This window comes from Orcinus orca, chromosome 15, assembly GCF_937001465.1.
Source record: "Orcinus orca chromosome 15, mOrcOrc1.1, whole genome shotgun sequence".
Classification (NCBI taxonomy): domain Eukaryota; kingdom Metazoa; phylum Chordata; class Mammalia; order Artiodactyla; family Delphinidae; genus Orcinus; species Orcinus orca.
Genome location: NC_064573.1, coordinates 1,023,049 through 1,048,783, shown reverse-complemented (window position 1 = coordinate 1,048,783; position 25,735 = coordinate 1,023,049). Strand labels below are relative to the sequence as shown.

The following is a 25,735-nucleotide window of genomic DNA, read 5'->3' as shown; positions in this document are numbered from 1 at the left end:
TTCCTGGGGCTCTTGAAAAGAAGTGTATGGTGCTGTTGTTGGGTGAAATGTTCTGAAATGTGATTAGATCTCGTTAGTTAATGGTGTTGAGTTCTTCTCTCCTTCCTGGTTTACTGTCTAGTTGTTGTATGGGTTGTTGAGGGTGGGTAGTTGAAGTCTCTTGAGTGTAATCATGGACTTGTCTATTTCTCCTTTTAGTTTTTTCAATTTTTGCTTCACATATTTTGCAGGTCTGTTGTTCGGTGCATTCGCGTTTGGGATTGCTTTGTGTTCTTGAGGGCCTGACACTTTTATCCTTATGTAATTTCCCTGTCTGTCTCTAGTAATTTTATTGCTCTGAAGTTAACTTTTTTTTTTTTTGCGTTACGCGGGCCTCTCACTGTTGTGGCCTCTCCCGTTGTGGAGCACAGGCTCCGGACGCGCAGGCTCAGCGGCCATGGCTCACGGGCCCAGCCGCTCCACGGCATGTGGGATCTTCCCGGACTGGAGCATGAACCCATGTCCCCTGCATCGGCAGGCGGATTCCCAACCACTGCGCCACCAGGGAAGCCCTGCTTTCTTTTGATTTATGTTGGCCTGGCGTATAATTTTCCATCCTTTTAAATTCAACCTACTAATATTTAAAGTGAGTTTCTTTTAGTGTGTGTATGGTTGGTTTATATTTTTTATCCACTCTGCCGATCTGTGTCTTAGAGTTGATGTATTTAGAACATTTACATTCATTGTAGTGATGGTTAGTTAGTGCTTACATCTGCCATTTTACTTTTTGTTTTCTGTGTTTTTTGTTTCTCTGTTTTCTTTTTCCTGATTTCTTGCGGGTTACTTTGAACACTTTTTAGAATTCCATTTTGATTTACTTATGGTGTTTTATGTTGGATCTTCTCTTTGTATAAGTACTATTTAGCAGTTCTAGATATTATATTATACATATATAACTCATCACAGTATACTTGTGTTGATATTTTATCAATTTGAGTAAAGTGTATAATTCTTACCTTACATCCTTTTATTCTCCCCTATTAGTAATGTAATTATGGGCATACCTTGTTTTATTGTGCTTTGCATTATTGTGTTTTTTACAAATTGAAGGTTTGTGGCAACACCGCATTGTTAGATGATGGTTAGCATTTTTAAGTAATAAAGTATTTTTCAATTAAGGCACATATTTTTTTTTTTTACACATATTGCTGTTGCACACTTAATAGACTACAGTACATTGTAAACGTAACTTTTATAGGCACCAGAAGACCAAAAATTCATGTGACTCACTTTATTGCCGTATTTGCTTCATTGCAGTGGTCTGGAACCGAACCCACAATAACTCTGAGGTATGCTTGTGTCTTGTAAAATTATATGTAAATTTTACATATGTAAAAGTACTTAAATATTTCCCTTACATACAATTAGAATTGCTGCACATCAGACAGTGTTATAATTTTTGCTTCATCTCTCAAACATAATTTAGAAAACTCGAGAGGAGAAGGATGGTCTGTTATACTGACCCATATTTTTGCTATTTCTGTTGTTCTTTTATTTCCTGATGTACCGAAATTCTTTATTTCATTGTTTCTGTTCTGCTTTAAGAATTCCTTAGCTATACTTTGAGGGTAGGTCTGCTGGAAACAAATCTTTTAGTTTTACTTTATCTGAGGATGTCTTATTTCCCCTTCATTCCTAAAGGATATTTTCATGAGATATACAGTTTGGGGTCGAGCACTTGAAAAATGTTATGTCACTTCTTTTTGGCCTGCATGATTCTTGATGAGAAATCTGATGTCATTTGAATGATTTTTCCTTTGTAGGTAAGATATCATTTCTCACTACTTTCAAACTCTGTCTTTAGTTTTCAGTAGTTTGATTATTATGGGCCTTAGCATAGATTTCTTTGAGTTTATACTGTTTCACTTAGTTTCTTGAATCTTTTGTCAAATAGAAGTTTTCAGCCTTTATTTGTTTGAATACTTATGTTTGGGACCTTCTTTTTTCTCTTCTTCTGTTACTCTAGTGACACCTTGTGAGATCTTTTCTTTTAGTCCCATGTGGTCATGAGTTCTGTTCATTTGTTTTAAGTCTGTTTTCTGTTCAGATTGGGTGATTTCTGTTGTTCTGTCTTCAAGTTCATTGATTTTTCCTCTGTCTCCTGCATTGTGCTGCTGAGCCTGTCCATTCAGTTTTTAAGTCTCTGCTATTTTTTTTTCTAGTTTCAAAATTTCCAGTTGATACTAATTTATATTAGCTGTTTCTTTGCTGAGTCGTTCTGTTCTTTTGCATATGCTTCAACATGTTTGTATTGCCTGTTGAAACATTTTTATGATGAATGTTTTAAAACCCTTGTCAGATAATTGCAACATCTGCATCATTTTGATGTTAACATCTCTTGATTCTCTTTTCTCATTCAATTTGAGGTTTTTTGGTTTTTGGTGTAATGAGTGATTTTTGCTTGTATCCTGGACATTTTGGTGTTATGCTATGGGGCTGTGGACCTTATTTAAGTCTTCTGTTTTATCAGTCTCTTTTAAAAAGAGACTCATGCTGAGAACAGATGCCTATTGTCTGATTATCTCTAAAATATTAGTACGTTTCTTAGTAGAGGCAACACAATTTTTTTTTTTTTAGTGTTAGTTTTCTCATTGAGTGTCTACATACAATTTTCTCTGAATCTTAAAAATTTTACAGTTATCATGATGATAAAAAAATATTTTACTGTTTGTAAAGATGAAACTTTTCCTTTGCCGTGATGGTTTGCAATTGAAAGCTTTTTTAAAGTACAGAATGATTAGTAAGATAGCATTTATCCAAGTACCCAGGCCCAGGATTCCTTGGAATCAGAGACATAGTCTTAAAATTTATAGAATTAATTTCCTTTACGGGGGCTGTAGTTCGCACACGTTTATGACATTCTTCACACTTACCAGCATGGAAATGTCTCACTTAATTTTCTAAACCGACAGTGTCAGCATGAAGATAGAGTTGGTGATTGGGATAGCACATTCTGGGCAACTGGAGTGTGTGTCCTGAGCTAACTGGCCTGCTCATCTGTAAATTTCTAGATTGACATTTACATATATTAGATATCGCACCATTAACTCTGATTCAGAAGTTTGTCTCCATTTATGTATAGCGTTAGTGTAATTTCTTATTTGAGAAGTTGGTATTCTCATCTCTTACAGAACATTGTGTAGGAAGAGTCAGTAACTCCAAGGTTACTGCATAAACAGTGTGTGGCCGGGGGCCTCAGCTAGAGGGACTGCCTGACCCTTGTCCCTGTTGCTTGTTTTTGCTGCTGATGTCAAGGCATGCTGCTCTGGTGCTGTTCCTTTAAATTTTTTTTTTTTTTTAAACTATTCCCTTGTTCATCTCCTCTGCTGCTGTAGGAAGGAAGGAGTTCCAGTTTTTCAGAAGTTCATACAGTTTTGCTGCTCATTAATGACTCATCAGTGACACAGTTGAACTTGGAAGCTCTATTTGATGAAGAAAATATGCACATTTCTCTATAGCATTTTGTCGCTTTGTTTTTCTGCGTTACTTACATGTAGGCAAAGAGGGAGTGTTCATTTTTCTTAAAGAAGGTTTAAGCATTAGGCATATTTTAAATGTTTTTCTCCCTTTAATATCAGTTGACTCTCAGAAATGTTTCTCATCAAAGTGGAAACAATAAGGCTGTTGGATACTTAAGATAAAAATGTGAGTTTAAGATAGTTATTGTATTGACCTACTTTTACTTAGATACATGTAAATTATTCGTCTTCCAGTACTTGAATGTTTTGTTGAAAGTTCCTAATTTTTTTAAACCTTTGGCAGCAGCTAAGATAGCTGTCTTCAGTTCTTACCGTGGCGGTACTCTTGGGTTCAGTATCATCCATTCTGTCGTCTTTGTTCACATTGTTGTTACTCATTTTAAAAATATGTTTCCAGAATTATACTTAATTGCTGGAAACGTTGATCTTTCTTGAGTGACAAACCAATTAAGTGTGTATGACACCAGGCAACAAAGACACTTAATATTCTCTGCTTATCCTGTCTCTGAAAAATCCATTATTCATCATCTTATTGTTTTTAAATACTGAGGTAAAATTTTCAATACAATAGGAAAATTGCTTTGGAAGTGGAATAAATTGCTTGCCAGTTCAAAGTCTCCATTTCTGAAGTTGAGGTTACTAAACATGATGTTGCTTATATTCATTATCTTTCAGACTCATTGTACTGCTTTTCTAGCATTAAACTTGATAAGATTGTGACTTTTGCTAAAAAACAACACAACGGCTAAAAGAGCTTAATGAAAAAGACTAAAAATCTCATTTTGTATACTATGTTATAATATATTTAAGTGGTGTTTTGAATTTTAATTGCATTTTGTATAAATATTCATTTTCTAGTTGACTGTTTTAAAAGAAGTAATCTACACAGAAGTAAGAAAAAAGGAATTTTTGAGAGGAAAAATATTAGTTCTGTTTTAGATTTTATGTAATTTTTTGCCTGAACCATCTCAGATGATAGGTCGCTTGCTGTAGGGATGTTCGGTGATGGTATCAGTAGTAATTGGAGTTGTTTGTAGAAGATTACATGGAGAGATTAAAACGAGTATCCCTTTGATCAGTGGAGTAAGGTGTTCAAAAGAGAGGTGGAAATAGTGACTGCTACTTCTCCTGACATATGCTTTCAGCTAGAGGTCTTCTGCTCTCTTGCTTTTAGTGATGATATGGTATTCCATCATGTATTAAAAGCAACTCTAATCATTGATAATGAGGTTTTTCCAGGCTTTTGGGGTACACAGCACGGTGATCATTATCTTTGTAGATATATCTTGTATATATTTTTAATTTTATGAGATAATAGAACCTGTGCGTTAAAGTTTAATTGCATTACCAAAAAAAAAGGCTTTCGATGCATCTTCACAAATTAGTCTCCAAAAAGTTGTTCACATTCTTACCAGCAATAAGAGTCCCTGGTTATCCGAGACTGTTGTCCATGCCAAATGTTAAGAATTATTTTTTCAGTTGTTTTAATTTGCATGTTTTAAACGTCCTTTTTGAAAACAAAAATTGTTCCCAGGCTTAAAGCCTTCCACTGCATTCCCCTCCTTGCACTTTGAATTCGCATTACGCTCTTCCTTTTGGCCTTCCAGTCTGTGGGGCTTGCCGCGCTGCGTCTGCAGCTGCATTTGCCACAGCTCCGCCCGGCTCGCTCCCTCCAGCCACGCTGGCTGTCTCCCCTCCTGCAGCCCTCCAGGCTCTGCAGCCCCTTCTAGGTCTTCCTAGACCTTGGTGTGCTTGGCTGCTTTTCATCCAGGTGTCGCTTCTTGAGACTCAGGCTCCTGGACAATCTGAGGAAGACCCCTCCTGTCACTTCTGGTCTCATCATCCCCTTTATTGTCTTCCTAGCACTTTCCCCTTTGAAAATAGTTTACGTCTTGTTTTTGTCCTGTTAGTACCTAAGCTGTGTATGAGCAGGGCCTTCGTGTGCCTCTTTGCTTCTGTACCCGCAGGGATAGCGCTAGCACGTATTAGACGCTCAAGTGTTTGTCGTAAGGTCCTAATGTGGTGGAGTGTAATTTTCTAAGTATAGCTGTATTTCTTCCTTTGTGAATTGTCTTTGTTCATGTGTCATTCAGAGTGTTTGCTTTTTTATTGATTTTTATTGATTTGTGAGAACTGCTTATAAAGAATCATTTTTTCTGTCACGTGCTGCATATTTTCCCCCATTTTCTCATTTGCTTTAAAGTTTTCTTCTTTGATGATGCAGCATACAGACCTCCAGAGTGCCTGGCCATAGTAAGGACTCAGTAAACTTTAGCCATCCATTTTCCCGGGCTCCTTCGTCTAAGACGCCTGCAGGAGTTCTTTTTCATTGTGGTTTATTGTCTGATTGACAAGCCTGTTCCCCAAATGATGGATCTCTTGAGTAAACTTGCCCCGTGCGTAAGGGTGCAGCACACTGACTGTGGCAGCCAGCAGGAGCACGAGGAGAAAGGGCCCCGTGCTAAGTGCAGGGAAAGCCGTGTTGCAGGAATTAGCCCGGCGCGCTGAGGGTGTGGGTAGTGATGAGGGGATATCCGTCTTCCAGCGGTTACTTGGCTGCGGGGGAGCAGGGTATCATCAACAATAATTACAGAATCTGTTCTTTTTTAAAGGATTGTGGTAAAGTATGCGTAACATAAGAAATACCATCTTAACCGTTTTTAAGTGCACAGTAAATGGCGTTAAGTACGTTACCGTTGTGTAACCGCCACCGCCATCTACCCACAGAACTTCCATCTTCCCAAACTGAAACTCTGTGCCCCTTAGACACTGACTTCCACCCTCCCCCACTGCCCGCTCACCTGTCTTCCTCCTGTCTCTGGAGTTGACTGCTCTTGGGACCTCATGTAAGTGGAGTCATTCAGTGTTTGTCTTCTCGTGTCCGGCTTATTTCACTGAGCATAATGTCCTAAAGGTTCTCGTTGTAGCTTGTATCAATTTTCTTCCTTTTCATGGCTGAATGATAGATATCCCATTGTATGTATGGTCCGCGTTTGTCTATGGACATTTGAGTTTTCGTTCTTTCTTATAGTATGGTTTTCTGTGTTAATTGTCTAAACCTGGGAATTAAATGAATATACGTGACGTGCCTAGATTACTGCCTGAGAGTCTGAGCTCTCAGTAACTGTTCAGTGCTGGTTTCCTCTCCTTTAGATCAGCAGCATTGTCCCTTCAACAGTGCATTAGTAATCAGCAGGGTAGTGGAAGGGACAGGTTGGTGGCTCCTTCACTGAGTCTTCTGTTTTCAGCACAACCTCCCTTCCCCGGAGGAGGGGAGGGCTGGTTGCCTAGTTGGGTGGGAGGGGGGCTGCAGTGTAAGGATCCAGATGTTTCTTTCAGAGCTTTCAGTCGGTTCTTATTTCAGCGTCCCTTCAAAGCGCTCCCAGAGGCACCCAGCGCTGCCGGTCTTCAGCCCTGCTAGGGTCCTGAGGTTCCAGTCCCTTGGTTCTCTGGTTTCTTCACTGCTGGCTTCAGACTCCACTTTCATGGTTCTGCTTAGTTGTTTACCACCCATACATCTGCTTCCCCAGCTTCTTACATTTTGTTATCTCCTCTTTTGTTTTCTGTTCTTGTAGATTTACGCTTTTTAAAAAAAGCAATATTTTGCGTATTGAAAGTAGATTATGTATTTAATCTTCCATGAAAGATTAAACATGAAACATTTTAATCTTGAAACATGAAACATGAAACATTTTTCATTTTACACGTATCTGTCTGATTCGTTCTTCCCTTTCAGAAGACTGGTTTTCTGGTTTCTTACTCTACGTACTGGCATAGACCTCCGACAGCTCTTATCACAGGAGATAGTAGCTTTAGTTATCGAGGGAGACTGCCGCCTTTTTCTCAGCTCCAGTCGCAGAATTTTCCTGGACAGCTGTGGCTTAGCTTGGTTGGCTGCCTGTCCCCGACCAACCACAGGAGGGTTTGAGGTCCCAGGCAGCTACACAGCAGCCCTTCCTGGGTGGTGGGCGGAGTGGGCCAGGCTCCTAAGGAAAGAGGAGCTGGTGAGGCCAAAGAATAAATTCCCTCCCACTGCTGGCCTCCCAGCTCCTGCCTGCCCTTGGCAGGCCAGCTCCGTTTATAGCAGCTGCCTGCGTCGTATTTCAGAGACCTCAGACTGAAAATGAATAAAAGCAGACTCAAGATTCTCCCTCTGCTGCCAGAAGCCTGCTTCTGCTAGTGTTTTCTGTCCTACTGAGCAGCACTGCCGTCCTTCTTCCCGTACAGGCCGGTCATCCTTAGGCTCTTGTGTCCTCTGAGTTCACAGTCAAACATCACCTGTCTGTGTGCTCTAGCTCTTAAATGCCCCGAATCTACCCACTTCTCTCCTGTTTCCTCCAGCTTCTTTGTTCAAGCACTGTCTGTCTCTGTCCTGGACTCTTGCAGCGGCCTCCTAATTGGCTCCAGCTCTGCCTCGACCAGTTCTCCAGGGCAGCCAGAGTGCAGAGCGAATCTCATATTTGCCTCTCACCTGAAATGGTTGTCTTTCCTGTGATTTGCAAGGGCCTCCACTGCCAAGTTCCTTCTGCCTTTCTGGGCTCGCAAGAGGCCCTGATCTTGCGTCTGCACGGGCCACCCCTGCTGCCCCTCTTATCTTCCGAACTGCGTCCAGCTAAATTGAATTTTCCGTACGAGAGGGGAGCAGCCTCGGCCATAGCTCATTGGTGGTGTAGGGCCCGTGTGACACCAAGGTGCTTTCCTTCCCTTAAATGAGTAAATGTTCCAGCCCCAGTCTGATAAGGCTGAGGTAAACTGCTTCTCGTGTTTTTGGTATCTCTCATAGCTCTCATGTTGGTGGGAATTTAAATTTGCAGTTTGGCAGTATGTATCGAGTGTTTTACAGCTTATGACTTTACATAACAATTCTAGTCCTGGGAATCTCTGAAAGAATTCATCTAAAATATGGGAGAAGTGCTATGCACAGATATATTCACTGAAATATTTTTTAATGGGGAGTTATAAATGTCTTCCCTGTAGGGGATAACTGAGTAACCTGGTAAATCCTCTCGCTGGACTATTTTTTAGTTACCAAATGTTGAGAAGACGGTAGAGAAACTTAGGTGGGAGGTTGACATTGGCCTTCACGTCCAAGGACTTTTTTCCATCACTGAATTCCATTTGGGCTTGGATTCTTGACAGCTAGGCCCTTATTTTAAGAATGAAGTCTCATGAAGACAGGCTTTGGGAATCTTGCCTGCTGACCTTTTCACAGAATCCTAGTAGGCAGAGTGGTACATGGCACCGTTGCCACACACTCACATGTGCACTGGCACACCCAGGCACCCACCCACCCGTGCACAGGCCACACACACTTGCACACACACACTTCCCTGAAGGATTCTAAAAAGATAGCTAACTGCAGATACAAAGCTTGTTATAAACTGTAGGAGATGCATTTTACTAAAGTTCAGAGCAGAATGGAAGTTCTGCTAGTGCTGTTGGATATTCTCGATTCTCTGGAGTAGCACCCATCATCGTCCGCCCTTCCGTAGGCCTTCATCTCCAAAGCGTTGGCTCTCGAGAGTGACAGGAGATCTAGAGAAAGAAGATAGTAATGATGGAGAAAACGACAAGTGTCCAGGTGACCACAGGTCTCAGAGGCAGTGGCAGGAGAAAAGATGGAGAAGCTGTAGATAGAAGAAGTAATGGAGAGTGGACATCTATTCTAGTCTTAAATTTTTTTCCCCTTGAGTATAGTCTCCCCAGTTGTTCATTATAAGTTATTTCAAGCATACAGAAACATCCAAAGAATGGTCTTTTATGTAGATACACAACTACACATGGAAGGCTGCTTGGAGGGTTCCGCTCACGGCATGGTAACGGCAGCTTCCTTGGACAGCCTTTCCTTTCCTGCTTACCTTGGTTAAGTTTTTTGCAAAGGAAAGTAGCATTACTGTGCAGTGTTATTTGTAATGCTTTGCTTCCCCTGAAGACAGCTTAGTACGAGGGAAAAAGAAAAGTGTGATTAGTAGAATTGGGCCAGCTCTTGCCCTAAGCCAGACCCGTATCATATACAGAAGACTGCTTGGCCTGCCTCAGTGCTCTGTTCTTTCCTTTATCCAGGTACCAGCTGGAAGATGAGTCTGCCCATTTGGATGAAATGCCATTAATGATGTCTGAAGAAGGCTTTGAGAATGATGAAAGTGATTACCACAAATTACCACGAGCTAGGATCATGCGAAGAAAGAGAGGCCTAGAGTGGTTTGTCTGTGGAGGATGGAAGTTCCTCTGTACCAGGTTTGTTATCCATTGCTGCCTAACCTACACACCAAGGTTACACAGTTATTTATAAGCTTAGCTTCTAAACACATTTGTTTCTATATCAAACTAAAGAAGCCACTCTCTAAATGACATCATGGAGAGTATTAATAACCTTAGTCAAAACCAAACAGTGCTAATCCCAAAGGGACAGAAAGCCAAATTCACTTTTTTGTTTTAATGTTTTAATGTTTAAATGTTAATGTTTAATGTTTAAATGTTTTAATGTTTAAAAGATGGAGAAAATTAGTGATTTTGTAATTACTGCATGGTAGAGTTAATTCTGGTCACTGTACTGACATTTATAAACTGTGTTCCTTTCTTTTCCGTCTGTGATTATAGAGGCGTCCCTTGGTATCTGTGGAGGATTGGTTCTGAGACCCAAATCAGTGGATGCTCAAGTCCCTTTATTTTTTCAGTTATACGTATATATATATTTTTTCAGATTCTTTTCTATTGTACGTTATTACAAGATATTGAATATAGTTCCCTGTGCTATACAGTTGGTCCTTGTTGTTTATCTATTTTGTATATAGTAGTGTGTATACGTTAATCCCAGACTCCTAATCTACCCCCCAACCCTGCCCTCCCTGCTATCCCCATTGGTAACCGTAAGTTTTTTTTCTATGTCTGTTTCTGTTTTGTAAATAAGTTCATTTGTATCATTTTTTACTTTCCACATATAAGCAATATCACATGATATTTATCTTTTCTCTGACTGACTCGCTTCACTTAATATGATAATCTCTAGGTACATCCATGTTGCTGCAAATGGCATTATTTCGTTTCTTTTTTATGGCTGAGTAATATTTCATTGTATATCTGTACCACATGTTCTTTATCCATTCCTCTGTCAATGGGCATTTAGGTTGCTTCCAGGTCTGGGTTATTGTAAATAATGCTGCAGTGAACATTGGGGTGCATGTACCTTTTTGATTTATGGTTTTCTCCAGATGTATGCCCAGGAGTGGGATTGCTGGATCACATGGTAACTCTACTTCTAGTTTTTTCAGGAACCTCCATACCATTCTCCATAGTTGGAGTTGTAAATTGGTTGTACCAATTTACATTCTCACCAACAGTGTAGGAGGGTTCCTTTTTCTCCCCACCCACTCCAACATTTATCATTTGTAGACTTTTTAATGGTGGCCATTCTGACTGGTGTGAGGTGATACCTTATGTAACTCTGTCATGTACTGGATTGGTCTAAGACAGATAGTTCTGTCAGATCCAGAAGCAGGATCTGGAGATGTAGGTTTGAGAGTTGTTGTTACTGTAGTGATAGTGGAAACCACCCGGAAGGATGACATTCCTAAAATGGCAGCAGTGTGGTAGAGGTCTGTGAAGGAAGAAGGAAAGGGACCCTTTGGGGAAAAGGACAGTGTTGGAAAGGAAGGCTAATAATCCTTTTCTTAGGCAGCAGAAAAAATAGGGGAGCAAGTGTGAAATAGTGTTGGAGAGGATGACTTTTATCTTAACCTCAGTTGGGAACATTAGTTCATTTAAGTGAGGAGGTGTCTGGGATACACATGAGGACTAAAAAAATGACAAAATTGGTCCTGCCTTGGTAGAGATCATCACTAATCACGCATCTGTATTGAACCCAGCATAATTTTATTACTGTTTGTCCATCAAGGAGAAACGTGAGCCATTACAGAGCCAGCTGTGGAAGCGAGGGTGTGGGCAGTTACGGTGGGAATGGTGACCAGTGTTGTGAGTTGAAGAGACGGCTGCGGCAGAGGAGCTTTGGGCGGTGCCGCAATTGCAGTTTGATGGATGTGTGGTGTGTGTTTTCCATTAGTGTGGGGTGGAAGAAAGAGTGGGATCAGACGCAGTGGTGCTGTTTGAGATGAGCATTCTCACTGCTGTTTACAGCCGAGAACTAGAAGAGGCCCTTTCCTGATAGCTAAGGGCCAAGCCCGAAGTTGAGCCAGAGTCTGACTTGACTCACCAAAGCCTTTCCTTGCTCTTTGCTCCGCGGACTGGGAAGAGTGCTAGGACGAGGAGGTGTGCTCCAAATGCGATAGGTCCTGATTTGCACTCTTCAAGCAGATAAGTGCCTGGTCTCACCCTCCTAAAGGGAACCTGACGTGAAGATCAGTGGGACTGAGAAGGCTGAGAATCTTACCTACTGTGCACGGAGGATCCCTGCATGACAGAGTTGCTAGAAACTGGGGACGTGGGAGTGGGTACTGATGGACCTGAAACTTTAAGGTCATAGTCTCGTGCTAATGGTGTGGACTTCAAGAGGGCAGGCCACGTGTTGGAAGTGATACTTATCCATACCAGTGAAACGGCTGCCAAGAACTGTGGACATTGTTGAAGGCCGAGTGCCTTGTTGAATTAATTATTTTTGGTCTTTTACAGGATTTTGTTTTTACCAAATGGAACATAGCCAAGTTTTTGATTTCATTTGTAATATTCCTTTTCTTAAGGAAGATATTAAGAATATATTTGAAAATCTAGGTGTTAGTGGCAAAAACTAACATGTTTTGGGGATATTAAAACAGCTCAGTAATATATACTCAACATGTATATGAAGTCTTTATCTTAGTAAATGGTGATCATGTGGGCAGAGCTGACCGAACCATCGTGATGGCTTCACTCACGAGTGTCTCTTTCCATGTGGACGAGAGTGACCTGAGACATGGCCACACTTCGTGTTCAGTGTGCATCCACTACACCAGGAAATTGTTATGGAAATTAAAACTGCACCTTACAGAACAAACTGTAGAGTTAGCAACTTAGATGGGTCTTATTTTCTTTATTATAAATTTCCAGTTTTGAATATTTGCTAACCTTTTTATTTTCTAAATACCAGGCATTATAAAAGTCAGTGTTATTAAGGTTATTAGGCGAAGGATCAAAGAGTAGAAGATATATAAAATTACTTAGTTTAATTGCAGAAGAAAACGTCAGTGAATATTGTAGTAAAGATAGATAGCAAATGATATTAATGAGTTGCAGATATTTCATTGTATTTTTATTTGTAGATTCTGTGAGTAGTAAGGTTTATTTTTAAATTATTCTTCTTCTGGGATTGAGTAGGCTTTAATTTCTTCATGGCTTAAGACCTGCCTTCTCATTTTTATTATTTGGCAAAAATTCCAACTCTGAAAAATTTGACTCTGGAAAAACTTTTTCTGTAAGCTGTCTTCTAAACCTTTGGGTGTCCTCCACGTGGGTTACTGTGATGCACACCGGTATGTAGTTCTGGGGGACAGTAATGCCTTTCTCACGAGGTTTACATTTCACTTGCTATCAAAAATCACTTTGTCCCCATGAAAGTGGAACCCCTGAATGGCATTTCCATATGAAGGGGGGTATCAAATGCTAGGATTGTTCCCGGTCCTAAATGGCCTCTACACTTTAAGTTAATCGGCAACACGTTTGGAGTGCAGAAGCATGGGAAAATGCTGATCTCTTGAGAGGACATGAGTGCTGTGTTGCTTTTGGCTTGGTAACCAAAGGTACCTGTTGGATATAATTATTTATTTATTTATTTATTTGGGAAGGAGGTTTTCTAAATTTTGGAAGTTATTTAATTATGGCCCCTTAAAAGTTTACAAGACAGGATCTTGGTATATAAAGATGTGCTTTGTTGAGTATTGGAGTACTACTTTGATTGTAGAGGCATTTGCAAAAACTTACTAATCCTAAAATGTTTTAAGAAAAAAGTATAGTTTGTACACTATTGGATTTAGTTTCAATTTGCCTTGACAGTGTGAGGCGATTTACATATAAATGGGAAAGTGTCTTCTGAATACTGAGTAACTGAGGAAACGTGCAGTGCGCATAGAAATGTTCCTGGGTAAAGCTTCTGGTTTCTTTCTTCCAGGGACTCCTCTGCACCTCCTTCTCACTTACCGGTATTTACCAGTATGTTTTACTCTTATTACTTTGCCTTCAAAAATTGCCCATAGTTTTACTTTCTCCCCTAGCTCTACAGCTCTATAAGGCTTACTTACACGTATTTTTTTGGTTACAAGTATTTTCTTTATGTGGGGGGTTTGTCTTCTCTTTCTGGTCATATTTTCTGTCTGCATAATCCAGTGTCAATGCTGGCAGAGCCCCAGGCTTTTAAAACTTCGAGACTGTGTATTCATTTAATATTGTGGAATAGCGGGTGGTTTAATAGTGGCTCCCTAACCACTGCTTGATTCTGTCTTTGCATGAAGAAATAATAATAAGATTTTAATTTGGTAATAGTAGTAGCAAAGTGTTATGAATAATTTAATTACATTTTGGAAGCCTAGGAATCTTAGTTTTTTCTATACAGTGTTATAGAGAAAAACTGAACTGTTGAATATGTGTTTTTAGCCCCTCGTATTTAATTTAGTTTCTAGAGTATGGGGCTTTGAAAGTTAATGGGATGTTAGTTTCATGTGCTGCTGACAGTGGTGTAGATGTTGAGGTTTTTATTCTAGCGAATGTTTACAGTGTCATGTGATGAAGACAGTGGTTTTGCATTTATAGAGCTTTTTGCCTGTAGAATATGTCAATACCAGCCTAAACTCTGGAAAATCCACATTTCCTAAGTTTTATTTATATTTTTTCAAACACTGAGCTTTGGCTATCCTCCGTTTCATCTTAAGACTTGTCTGACTTTTTTTTTTTTTTTTTTGTGGTATGTGGGCCTCTTACTGTTGTGGCCTCTCCCATTGTGGAGCACAGGCTCCGGACACGCAGGCTCAGCGGCCATGGCTCACGGGCCTAGCTGCTCCGTGGCATGTGGGATCTTCCCGGACCGGGGCACGAACCCGTGTCCCCTGCATCGGCAGGTGGACTCTCAACCGCTGTGCCACCAGGGAAGCCCCTTGTCTGACTTTTGCACATTAAACCATTAGATTAGATAATTATGTGTTTCAGGAGAAAAATTCATATCTGAATACATTCCTGGAGGATTTTTGCTGTATTTGAAATGCTGAAGGAAGTGTGCACACATGAGGACTGCTGTCCTAGCTGTCGTGCTTGCCTGAAGAGTGCTTTGTGTGTACCAGCCCTGCTCCAGAGCTTCCCTGGGATGCTGAGAATATTCTAGATCTGTGACGTCCAATATGGTAGCCACTGGACAAGGTGGCTGTTGAGTCCTTGAAAGGTGGATAGGGTGACTGAGGAACTGGACTTTTTATTTTACTTAACATTAATTAATTCCCACTAAAATAGCCACATGTGGCCAATGGATGCTTTATTGGACAGTAACTTTTTGTGCCAATTAGTGTTACAAGTTTGGAGACATTCTGAATGTGACAGCGAGAGGCAGCACAGTGACAGCAGAGCTCTGAGTGCTTCCCCTGTGGCAGGCATTGTGCCAGGAGCTCAGAGCGTGTCACCCGTAACCTCATCAGCGCTTCTGCGGATGAGGAAACAAAGACTTAGACCAGGGGACCACCCCAGTGCCACTTGCTGGGAGTTGTTTCCAAAAGCACGACCTTAAAGTCCACATTTTTTCCATGGAGTCCTGTGGCCTGCTCATGCGTTTTTCATTTATTTCCATCATCTGTTGAATGGCTGCCGTACTGTGTGCTGTGCTAAGCACAGGCCGTCTGTGAAGATGAGCAGGCGCCGGCCTGCCTGTTGTCCTCGCGGCAGGAGGAACACGGGGTTGAGTGGGGACTGAGGTCCGGGCTGTGTGTCAGCCCTGCCCAGCTGTTGCGCGTACATCGCTCACTGACCTCTGTGGCCTCCGGTTTTCCCTTGTGTACCGTGTGGGAGTTTGTCGTCTGTGAGTGTGGTTGCGGGGGTCCCAGACGAGGAGTTGGTGTTGTAACTGGACAGAGGTGGGCGGTGTGCACCCTCCCTCCCTCCCTCCCTCCCGGCTGTGGGGAGGTGCCCCAAGGAGAGGCACGGGTCCGGCAGTTTGGTTCCGTGTGGGTGTTGGTGAGGGAGCTTGGGCTGGAGGCAATCCAGGTCCTACTGTAAAAGCAACAGGAAGGTGAGAAATAGTAGTTTGAAGCTTATTATATTTTATTTGAAGCCTTATTTAATTTTTGTCTCATACAAGCATAAACAAGATAAAATATTACCAATATTGACTGAGATCTACTTGACCAGTCCCCTTTCCCCCACCAACAAACAGTAAGGATGGGAATACTTATTTTGACAGTCTTAAATCGTTTAATAATACTGTGATTTATAACTGTTGGGATTTAAAAGTATGCTTTATGCGTGGAGATGCTCTCCGTTCTGATTTATTTTTTAAAACGTGATGGCAAGCAGTGATAAGAAATTTCTGCTCTTGGAGAGTTGGGTCTTCTTTGCTCCAATTGAAGCAGAAGACGGGGTGCGGAGAATGTTTTAGAGCTGATCTGCTTGGTATGCATTTGGCGTTCCCGGACCCCCCATGGGGTAGCTCCTCAGGACGGCAGAGCCTGACACTCCTGCGGGCGATGAGCTGTGCCCACGCCAGGAGGACTCGGCAGCTTTCAAAGGGCAAAGCCCTGTCCTTCCAGGATGAAGGTTTTCTGAGCACAGCCAAGAACTGGGTGGATACTTAGTAGGGATATACTGATTTCAGTTTAAGCACATAATGTATTCTCTCATACAGGGTGCTGCTGTGGGTGATTTATGAAGTAACACATCTGAGTGTGTTAAAGGGAAGAAAGACATGCAGTGAATTTGACACATAGTCCTGAGGGGTCAGCCTCATCTTATAGTCACACCTTCTAAGGCTGTCATTATCCTGCAGGATTTCAGGTTAACTCTTGAGCTTGCTTTGTCCCAAGTGAAGTTAGGAATTTCCGCCTTATCCTTCTGGCTTGCAGTTCTAGCCTTGGCTACGTTCAGAAGATGACATTTAATAACTTCCCTTCCCTTATTAAACCTCTCGGAGTCTTTCTCTGCATTTTGGAAATTTTAATTAAACTGAATTGTTAATACTGAATTTTAAATTCAGGATTATTTTATGCTTAATAGAGGTGAATTTGATACCTTTTCATCATTTTCTGAAGTATTTTAAGAAAAGTTATCCCACTAGAAACTTTATACTCTCTATTCAAATATGGTGGTTTGGATGTCCAGGAGGGAGAAGAGTTTGTGCTCCTGGAACCCTGAGCAGGGTTGGAGCAGGGTAGATTTAGATTAAAATCTTCATTGCATAGATGAAGGTAGCCACATGGAAATACAGTCAAGCTTTTAAGCTGTTAGAATAGTCCATTAAACATTGGTATCCTTTCTAAATACTGAATTGAGCCATACGTCTTAGTTTTATATTAACGCGATCACTTAAAGGAGGAAAAAAGTGACTACTTAAGACAAGGGCGTGGGTCACATCCTAGTTAATTGACGTCTGAGAGCCTTTATCACTGAATCACCAAGTGGTGTATTGAGAATTACCGATAACATATGGCGATTCTTTTCTCAGCATGTAAAGCATTGACTGCTTCAGAATGTTAATGGTTTTATTTTGCCAGTAAGAGGGTCTAATCGGGGAGGATAATTTCCCTGAGGTTCTAGGAGTCATTGCACACTTATTCAAGCTCCTTCAGTATCTTCATATCAAATTTAAATTAGTATAGCTGACCTGTTTTAAGAAAACCCTTACAGATTAACAGTAGATATGCTATTGGTGTCTGGTAAATACAGAAACAATCAGTATTGGCTCTGGATATGTAGAATTAATTCAAAAACTTTTGAAAAAGCATACGCAATATGTATCTTTTGTTTCATGCAGTTGCTGTGATTGGCTGATAAATATTTGTCAAAGAAAGAAAGAATTGAAAGCTCGTACAGTGTGGCTTGGATATCCGGAAAAGTGTGAAGAAAAACATCCCAGAAATTCTATAAAAAATCAGAAATACAATGTATTTACCTTTATACCTGGGGTAAGATTGTTAAATTCTTGAAAACGGGCTGCATATCAGAGATTGCTAACTTTGTTTTCATTTTTTTCCCTCATTAATTCTGTCGTATCCAAATCAGAGTCCTTTTGCTTTGGAACCATGGGTGTTTCAAATAATTGTTAAGTAATTCATATGCATTTGTAATAGCCACATGATAAGGGTTCAACTCAAGAAAGTTTATAGTTTGATTATTGCCTTCAATTCTAGATAAACATCACATTTATATTATTGTAGAAATAATCAAGTAAAGCTAAATAAAATTATCAGAAAATAAGTCATAAATTTTGTTTGGCTGGGAATTTGTTTGGTGGGAAAAGTGGAATGTATCTAATGTTTAAAGCCTGCCGAGGCTGTCACAATGAAAGTAAAATAACTTTTTACACAAATGTGACTCCATAACAAAATATCTATAAGCATTTATAGATTTCTTTTCTACTTCACATTGTAAATTTCAGGCCTTGTTGTATTGTTATGTCAGTAGTTATCTTTAATTAGGTATTATGCTAAATTTAAATTCTGAAGTTTAAATATTTACTACTTTTTTTGTTGCCAGTGATATTTGTGGCTTAAATTATAAAACTGCGATTATATGTATTTAGATTAGTGGAATTATTTTTGCCTTTTGTGCATCATTCCCTATTTTAATAGACAGATTTATTTCTTTCTAAAGGCAAAAGAAAGCTGGGACTGATTTATGTTTCCAGTATCAAAGCTTTTGATATGTTCTAGGTATTAGCTCTTACGCTATTTTGCAAAAACCCCTCTTGATTATGTGAAATGAGGGCTGCTTTATCTTTCATGTTTTTATTTAAATAACCATGCTGACTTTATATTGGGCATTGATCAGCCCTCACCTCCCCCATCCGTCCAATAGTTGTCAGATGCTTGATGTCTAATATGCTCCTTTATTAAAACACACAAAACTAATGGCTTCATAATTAAAAGACTGATCTTTTGTTAGGACAATAAAGTGTAAACTCGCTTTCAGGCAGATAAATATTCTCATCTTTATTGAATGAAGCTACTGTTTTCTCCTTAGGTTTAAATTATTAAATACTCCCACATTGGCTAAGTGTTGTACATTTTCCTAAAGCCCTCCAGAAGTTCACTCAGCAGACAATCACGTCGTGATTGCAGTGGTTTAAGGTGGATTGTGCAGCTTAGTTCTGATCCGAGTGAGTTCACATGGCTACCAGGACGGCTGTCCGGAAGAGACCTGTTGATGTGTCTGTACAGCTGTTACCGTGGGAATGACTTTTTTCTTAGATTGTCTCTTAAATTAGTCTTTTCATCTAAAACGTAGTATTTTAGAAACATTTGGTAATTGCACAGTAGGAATTCTATGCCATTTTTAGCACGAATGGCAATTTCTGAATTGCTAGTAGATATAATCTATGCTAACTGAGATTTGAAAGAAATCACTGAGGAAAAAGAGTTTTCTCTCCTGCTAAGATTAATTTATGAAATGATTCAGAACATTTTTAGGCAGCAGTTGAACATGATTATGAATATAAATGTGTCATTGATGTAACTGATGTTTTTAGTCATACACATAACTGTGTGATGATGTGTATAACTTCATTATATAAAAACTGTGGTTCCAGACTCTTTAAGTCAACAGTAAGTACTTAACGCATTGCTCTGCCCTTGTGAAAATTTCTGTGCCTTCCACGTTGTATTAGAAAATGGCATCCCAGGAGATTTTGATCTGCAGTTTGCAAGTCTGTAAGTTTCATTGTAATTGTAGTGTTGAAGGTCAGCTACTGTATATCAGCTATCATATAAAGAATATGCAGGTAGCTGTCTTCCTGAAAATTGGTCTGTAATTTACATATTTTTATATTTTATCATTTCTTATACTTTGAGGGAAATAAATACAGGAGATTAAAGTAGGTTTTTTTGTGTGTGTGAAGTCATACCTGTACATGGTTTGCTTGTTCACTCGGTCTTTGTAAAACTACCTAGATGTCCACATTCAGAAAACGTGGCTATCATGTTTTATTGTTTACCATTTCATAAATACAAGGTTAACACCACTTTTCCATAAGATTTTCTGAGTTGATATGAAGAGATACATTTGTATATCTATATTAACTGACTTACTAACATTGGAAAGGTTTTGCTGTCTCATTTGGTGTGCATGTAAAGATTTATAGAAGATGAGTGTGGGAACCTGGAAAATTGCATGCAAGAAAATAAGAAACTTTTAGAGGACACTTAACATAGTTGAAAGTTCTAATTGTCTTTTTTTTCAGTTTATTTTAAATATAATTTGGGGTAACCTTAGCTCTTTTTTGTGATTTAGTTATTGGAAAGCCATTGTCAAAATTAATATATTGTGACTCAGGGCATGTTTTCACTGTTTGATGGAAATACAGTTAGATATTATGTTGATTTTAATTATTTAATTAAGATATGAAAGATCTTCCTTGAAGAGATTATGTTAATTTTTTCTTTTTCTTTTTAGGTTTTATATGAACAATTCAAGTTTTTCTTGAATCTCTATTTTCTGGTAGTATCCTGCTCACAGTTTGTGCCAGCATTGAAAATAGGCTATCTCTACACCTACTGGGCTCCTCTGGTAAAAAGAAAAGATTTTTGAAATTAAGTGAAATTATTAAGTATTTAAAATATAGCTTTAAGAGTGGAGATGGTTAAAAGATAAATCAATCGTATTTTTAAAATGTGATATGTTGCTGTGTGTCACTGAACTTTTGTTACAAGGTTTCACAGGAGTGTGAGGGCAGCGTGCGGCACTAGGTTGGCTGGAGAAGCTACAGAGCACCTTTGCTGGTGGGGCTGGGCGTTCTGTCGGGCCCTAGGGTGGCAGCTGTGTGTCCCCAGCCCCGCTGCCCCGTACTGGAGGAGCTCTTGGGAGAGATGGGGCGGGCCTGTGCGAGTCTGCCCAGCGCCTCTGACATCCTGACGGGTGGGCAGCTTTTCCCTCTGCCTGATGGCGACAGTTCTGAAGCATCTCAGTGAAGTCTGGCAGCCGTTGGTTGACAGCTTGGGGCGTGACATTTTTGGGAAGGCAAATGATGTTTATCATTGAATATTTCCATCTCAAACATGCTATCTTGATAGTTTTATACTGTTTGCAGATAGTTTTCATTGCTTTTCAGTTTACAGAGGTAAGAGGTATGTCTCCTTCCTTCTTTTCACCTAGAAGCGGGTACTGCTCCCTTTGGTGTGCTCCCTCCTGGGCAGATCACCAGTGTGATCTGGGCAAGAAAACATGGCGAGTGAGATGATTCCTGTAGCGAGGGAGCAGGGCAGTGCTCAGGTTTCCCGCCCTCAGAACTGGAGATCGGAGCCCTGTGCTCTCCAGTTGATCTGTTCTGCTTCGTGCAGCCCTGCTGCCTCTGAGGCTGTGCTTTCAGGTGCGGCAGGAGGGCTGGAAGCGGGGGTAAGTTTAAGTCCCTCTCCGGTTCCTGTTCACGTAGACTTTAGGGTGGCGTGGGTCTGAGCAATGAAAGCAACTTATGTGTAATCTAGATACAAAATTACTGAATAAATGGATACCTTTTCCACTTGTTGTATTCGCCAGATCAACAGAGACATTGGTGCTGATGATGTGAAGCTGTGATTCTCATCCACTGTTGTGTAAACATAAATCTATACAGCCTTTTTTTGGAGGATAGTTTGGAAATATATATAAAATGCCTTATAAATGGATTCAGCGTTTCTATTTGAGGAATTTATCTTAAAGCAATAATGATCAGTCATAGAGTCTAAAGAATGTCTTTACTAATGTCTATTATTATTCTTTTTAAAAAATATTTATTTATTTATTTGTTTGTTTATTTATTTATTTATTTATGGCTGAGTTGGGTCTTTGTTGCTGCGCGCAGGCTTTCTCTAGTTATGGCGAGCTGGGGCCACTCTTCCTTGCAGGTGCGCGGGCTTCTCATTGTGGTGGCTTCTCTTGTTGAAGAGCACAGGCTTTAGGCGTGTGGGCTCAGTAGTTGCGGCTCGCGGGCTCTAGAGCGCAGACTCAGTAGTTGCGGCGCAGGGGCTTAATTGCTCCGCGGCACGTGGGATCTTCTCAGACCAGGTCTCGGACCCATGTCCCCTGCATTGGCAGGCGGATTCTTAACCAGTGTGCCACCAGGGAAGCCCTATTATTCTTGATGACAAAATTATTTGAAAAGTCAAATGTCTAACTGGATTGTTTAACTGTGCTTTATGCCATGCATTGTTGGAATACTGTGCTACTGTGTACCTTTGAAAATGATGTTTAGAAAAAGTATTTAATAACACTGAAGGTGTACATATTAGAAAAATGGGGAAAAATGGGTTAAAATATGTATGGAATGAAATACACAATTCTTTGATCAGCCCCCACTGAGTTCGTTTGTGTCCAGCACTAGTGAAAGCAGTGTTGATTCAATTGTGAATAAGACAAACCCTGTCCTAATAGAGCTTATATTCTGGGGGAGAAAGACAATTTAAATGATCCGTCATGCCAGGAAGCCTGCCATGAAGCCGTGAAGCCGAAAATGTAAAGCAGGATATGGGGGTAGAGAATGACCGGGTTATTTTAATAGGGTGGCTAAGGAAGTCGCCTTTGTTGGGGTGGCATTTGACGACATCTGGATGATAGGAGGGAGTGAGTGGGCCGTGTGCAGAGCAGGTGTTGCAGGCAGAGGGCACAGTAGTTGCACAAGGTCTGGACGCCCTGGAGTGTGTGGACGTGCAACTCTGGTGGGAAGGGGGCCCGGAGGGGTGGTGGGCGCTCAGATTTCATCCTGAATAGGATAGGGGCGTGTGTCTGTGTGTTGCATATGTCACACGAGGGAGAACACTGAAGCTTACACCACAGTTTTAAAAGTTGATCTTAAAGCCACACAGCCATGGAGAGGGAACATAGGTGACTTTTCCTTCTTTCTTTTCTCTCACTTTTCTTCTCATTGGAGGTAACCTCTATTCTGAATTTGAGATTAAATTGCTGTGTATCTCTTAATTTTGCTACTTATGTTTGTATTTTTAAAACAAGATGCACTGTTTTGGCATGCTTTAAAAATTCTATGTAACATTTGTCTTGCTCTAAGTATCCTTTTGTAACATGCTTTTTTGACTTTACATTGATTTATAAAATTGACCCATGTGGACACACATATCTAGTTCCTTCGTTTTTCACTTCTCTAAAATATTCCATTGTGTGAATGTATCACAATTGATTTGTCCATCCTCTTGGGAAAGGAGACTTTTAGGTTGTTTCTAATTGTTCTCAGTTACAGACTGCTGCACGATCAGTCGAATTGTGTGTTATTCCTTACACACTTGTGCCAGAAATTCTGTAGGCTGTATGTGCCCTCCTTAAAAGTGCTGTTTATTTTGTCCATTTTCTAATAAAAGCAGTCTAGCATTACAGAAATTTTAGAACATAGAAAATATACTTGCTAATGCTGAAAACACAAACTTATTTATGGTTTTCATGTGTTTATTTCTAGCCCCTATTTTCTATTCCTAGCAGTATTTACCATTTAAATAGTATTTTCTACCTTGGGTTAAATTAATTTTAACTCAAACAATGAGTATCTGAGAACACAAATTCTTCTTAAAAATCTGAAGTAAAATATATTCATTTGTATCTTGCTTTTGTCTCTGGCCTTTTTAACTCTGATTTAACTAGCTTTTAACCAAAGAAAATGTTCTATTTTGATGGATTCTTTTCGAAGAATTCAGTGTTATCTGTTCACAGATTGACCTTGTTGGCCAGGCTTGGACTGAGTGCACAGCATACATGGGCCTCTCTAGTTTCTCTGTTCTCTAACGAGAGCTCATTTCCAGTTCTAGATTGGATTTTAGGTCCTTTAACTTGAATTCTCAGGTTTTTTGAAGTACTTTATCATTTTTTTTTGACATGAGAAATAAACTTTATTATATTTAGATAAATACCTCAGTACGAACCTCAGTATCCACATAAGGGGACCATTATTCTGCTGTGATTATGTGTTCGTGCTCCAGAGAGCAGAGAAAAGCCCCTCCCCTCCTTCCATTCGGGCAGGGCCTCGACACGCGGGCGGGGGAGCTCCGCTCTGCTGGCCGCCACACCCTCAGACCTGGGTTCCCACCCTTCCCTCTGCTCCTGGGTTTGGCAGCAGCCACAGGTGATGCCTCTTCTCAGAAAACACATAATGAAGGTTTGTTAGTATCTTTGCTTGCACTTTTTATATGCATTTTAACCTTTGACTTGGCAAGAATCTCACAAAGTTGATGTGCGCGTTGGGCTCACTTTTGAATCCACGAAGCTGACTTAGTATATTGGTTCTTTGATCCAAACTCACCTCACAACACCTTTTAAATTTTTGAAAATTTAGATACTATCTGTAGAAGATCTTTTTTATTAATCTGGGCAAAGTTAAAGAACCTTTAAACTAAATCTAAAATATACATGTGTATTTTTTTTTTTTTTTTTCTTTACCAAGGGAAGTATTCTTGATTTCTTCCTAAGCCCTTGTTCTTTCTACGCCTGTGTATCTTACCCTGTCCCATCCCAGGGCCTAGAAGAGCAGGGATCTTCATATACACATTGAAGCTTTTGACATCTTTTCTCTGCTTGCACTCTAAGGTTCTATAAGTTGCCCAAAAGAGGAATCAGTTAGCATTTGCAGTTTTCTCCTAGCCAAAAACCTGCCAGTGAAGCATAAAAAATCTTAAAGCTGGTGATTATGAAGTCTTATGTCTGATGTCCACTCATTTTAAAGAAAACAAGTTAATGCAAACTTAATCCCTCTGCTCTCTATCTAAAATTAGGATGTTTCTGAAAACAGCGATAGCTTAATTAATAATCTTTCTATTTCAATTACTCCTGGCAGTGTTGTTTACTGGCTTCAGGTCTGAACTAATTTCTGTTATATTTTGTTATATAATAGGAAGAGTAAACTGAAAATAAGTGATTTCATTACATTGTATCAGAATGAATATTACCCTTCATACTGTTCAGATTTCAGAACACTTCTTCAAGGCAAAGCTGCTGTAATCAGAGTAACAAAATGGGTTGTAATGCTTCTATCAAAATTAATACGGTGGAGTAGATCTATCCATACAAAAGGTTTTTAGATAAAGAAAATATGGATTTTTAATCTGTACATCTTCCATATAAAATATCTTCCTGGTGCTCTGTTAATACATAATTGGAAACCAGATAGGCTGTGTAGGTTGGAAATCAGTCCTGTGGGGGACTCTGATTTTCAGTCTGATTTTAAAATCCTTCCTTCTATCCACCCTTTCTTGTGAGTGTCTCTGTGAATTGGAGGTGTGGGCAAAGTATGAAAAGGAGAAAACAAAATCAATCATTTGGAATCCTGCCATCCAGAGACAACCACTGTTTACATGAACTTTGTGACCCTGACTGAGTTACTTTTTCTTTTTGTATTTCAGTTTCCTTATTTGTAAGTTAGAGCTAAAAGTACACGTCTTCTAAGGTTTTTGTGACATTTAAAAGGTAATTCATTTAAAATATGTAGGAGTGTCTGGCATATAATAATCCCTCAAAGGTAAACTGATGTGGTAACATAATAAAATCTTTTTTCTCTTTGCTAAATTATATATTGTTTTGACACTCACTCCATATGGTTCCTGGGTTATATGGAGAAATAGAAAAGAATCCCACTTTGTGATGTAAGATTTCATCACGGGCTGTGGACAGGCCATGCGAGATATTCTTGTCATCAGTGCTGATGCACCAGTGCTGTTGATTCTGGGGGACAGCATGTCACTGTGACCCTCTTGTGTGCAGTTTTGGTTTTTCTGGGTAGCAGTGCTGTAGCCGACATCTCTGACCTGGTTGGTGCTGAGGTCATGGGCAGGCCCAGCTGCTCCTGCAGGAGACTTGTGTATCCACATCTTCCCTAAACCACCCATCTGTTATGAGCCCAGACCTCTTCTGAGGTCTTAACCTCAGAAGATGTAAACTTGAAAGGTAGAGGCCCATTGGTTGTAACTCCAGTGGTCAAGAAGGAAATGGTGGCATCAGCTTGCCTTTCCTTTGATCTGTTTTATGTTCCTAGGCTGGTCACTGGGCGTCTTCTCAGAATATATGTGCTAGAGGTGGGCATGACGGTGTGGGAGGGACCCCTCTTGGCTGTTTCTGGTCCTACCCGTCTATTATGT

General features: G+C 40.1%; 1 protein-coding gene across 14 annotated transcripts in view; it reads left to right on the top strand.

Annotated features, from left to right (window-relative positions):
• The window catches only part of ATP9B (ATPase phospholipid transporting 9B (putative)), a 217,666-nt gene that overhangs the window by 5,468 nt on the left and 186,463 nt on the right, over positions 1–25,735 (top strand). For 10 of the 14 annotated variants that reach the window (XM_049698578.1, XM_049698582.1, XM_049698577.1 and 7 more), the window contains exons 2-4: positions 9,582–9,755; positions 17,449–17,599; positions 20,085–20,198. In XM_049698578.1, coding sequence (XP_049554535.1) covers positions 9,582–9,755; positions 17,449–17,599; positions 20,085–20,198 — 439 coding nt within the window. Of the gene's footprint in view, positions 1–9,581; positions 9,756–17,448; positions 17,600–20,084; positions 20,199–25,735 lie in introns of those variants that run through there. The other 4 variants (XM_049698583.1, XM_049698579.1, XM_049698588.1 and 1 more) reach the window with 2 other exon arrangements.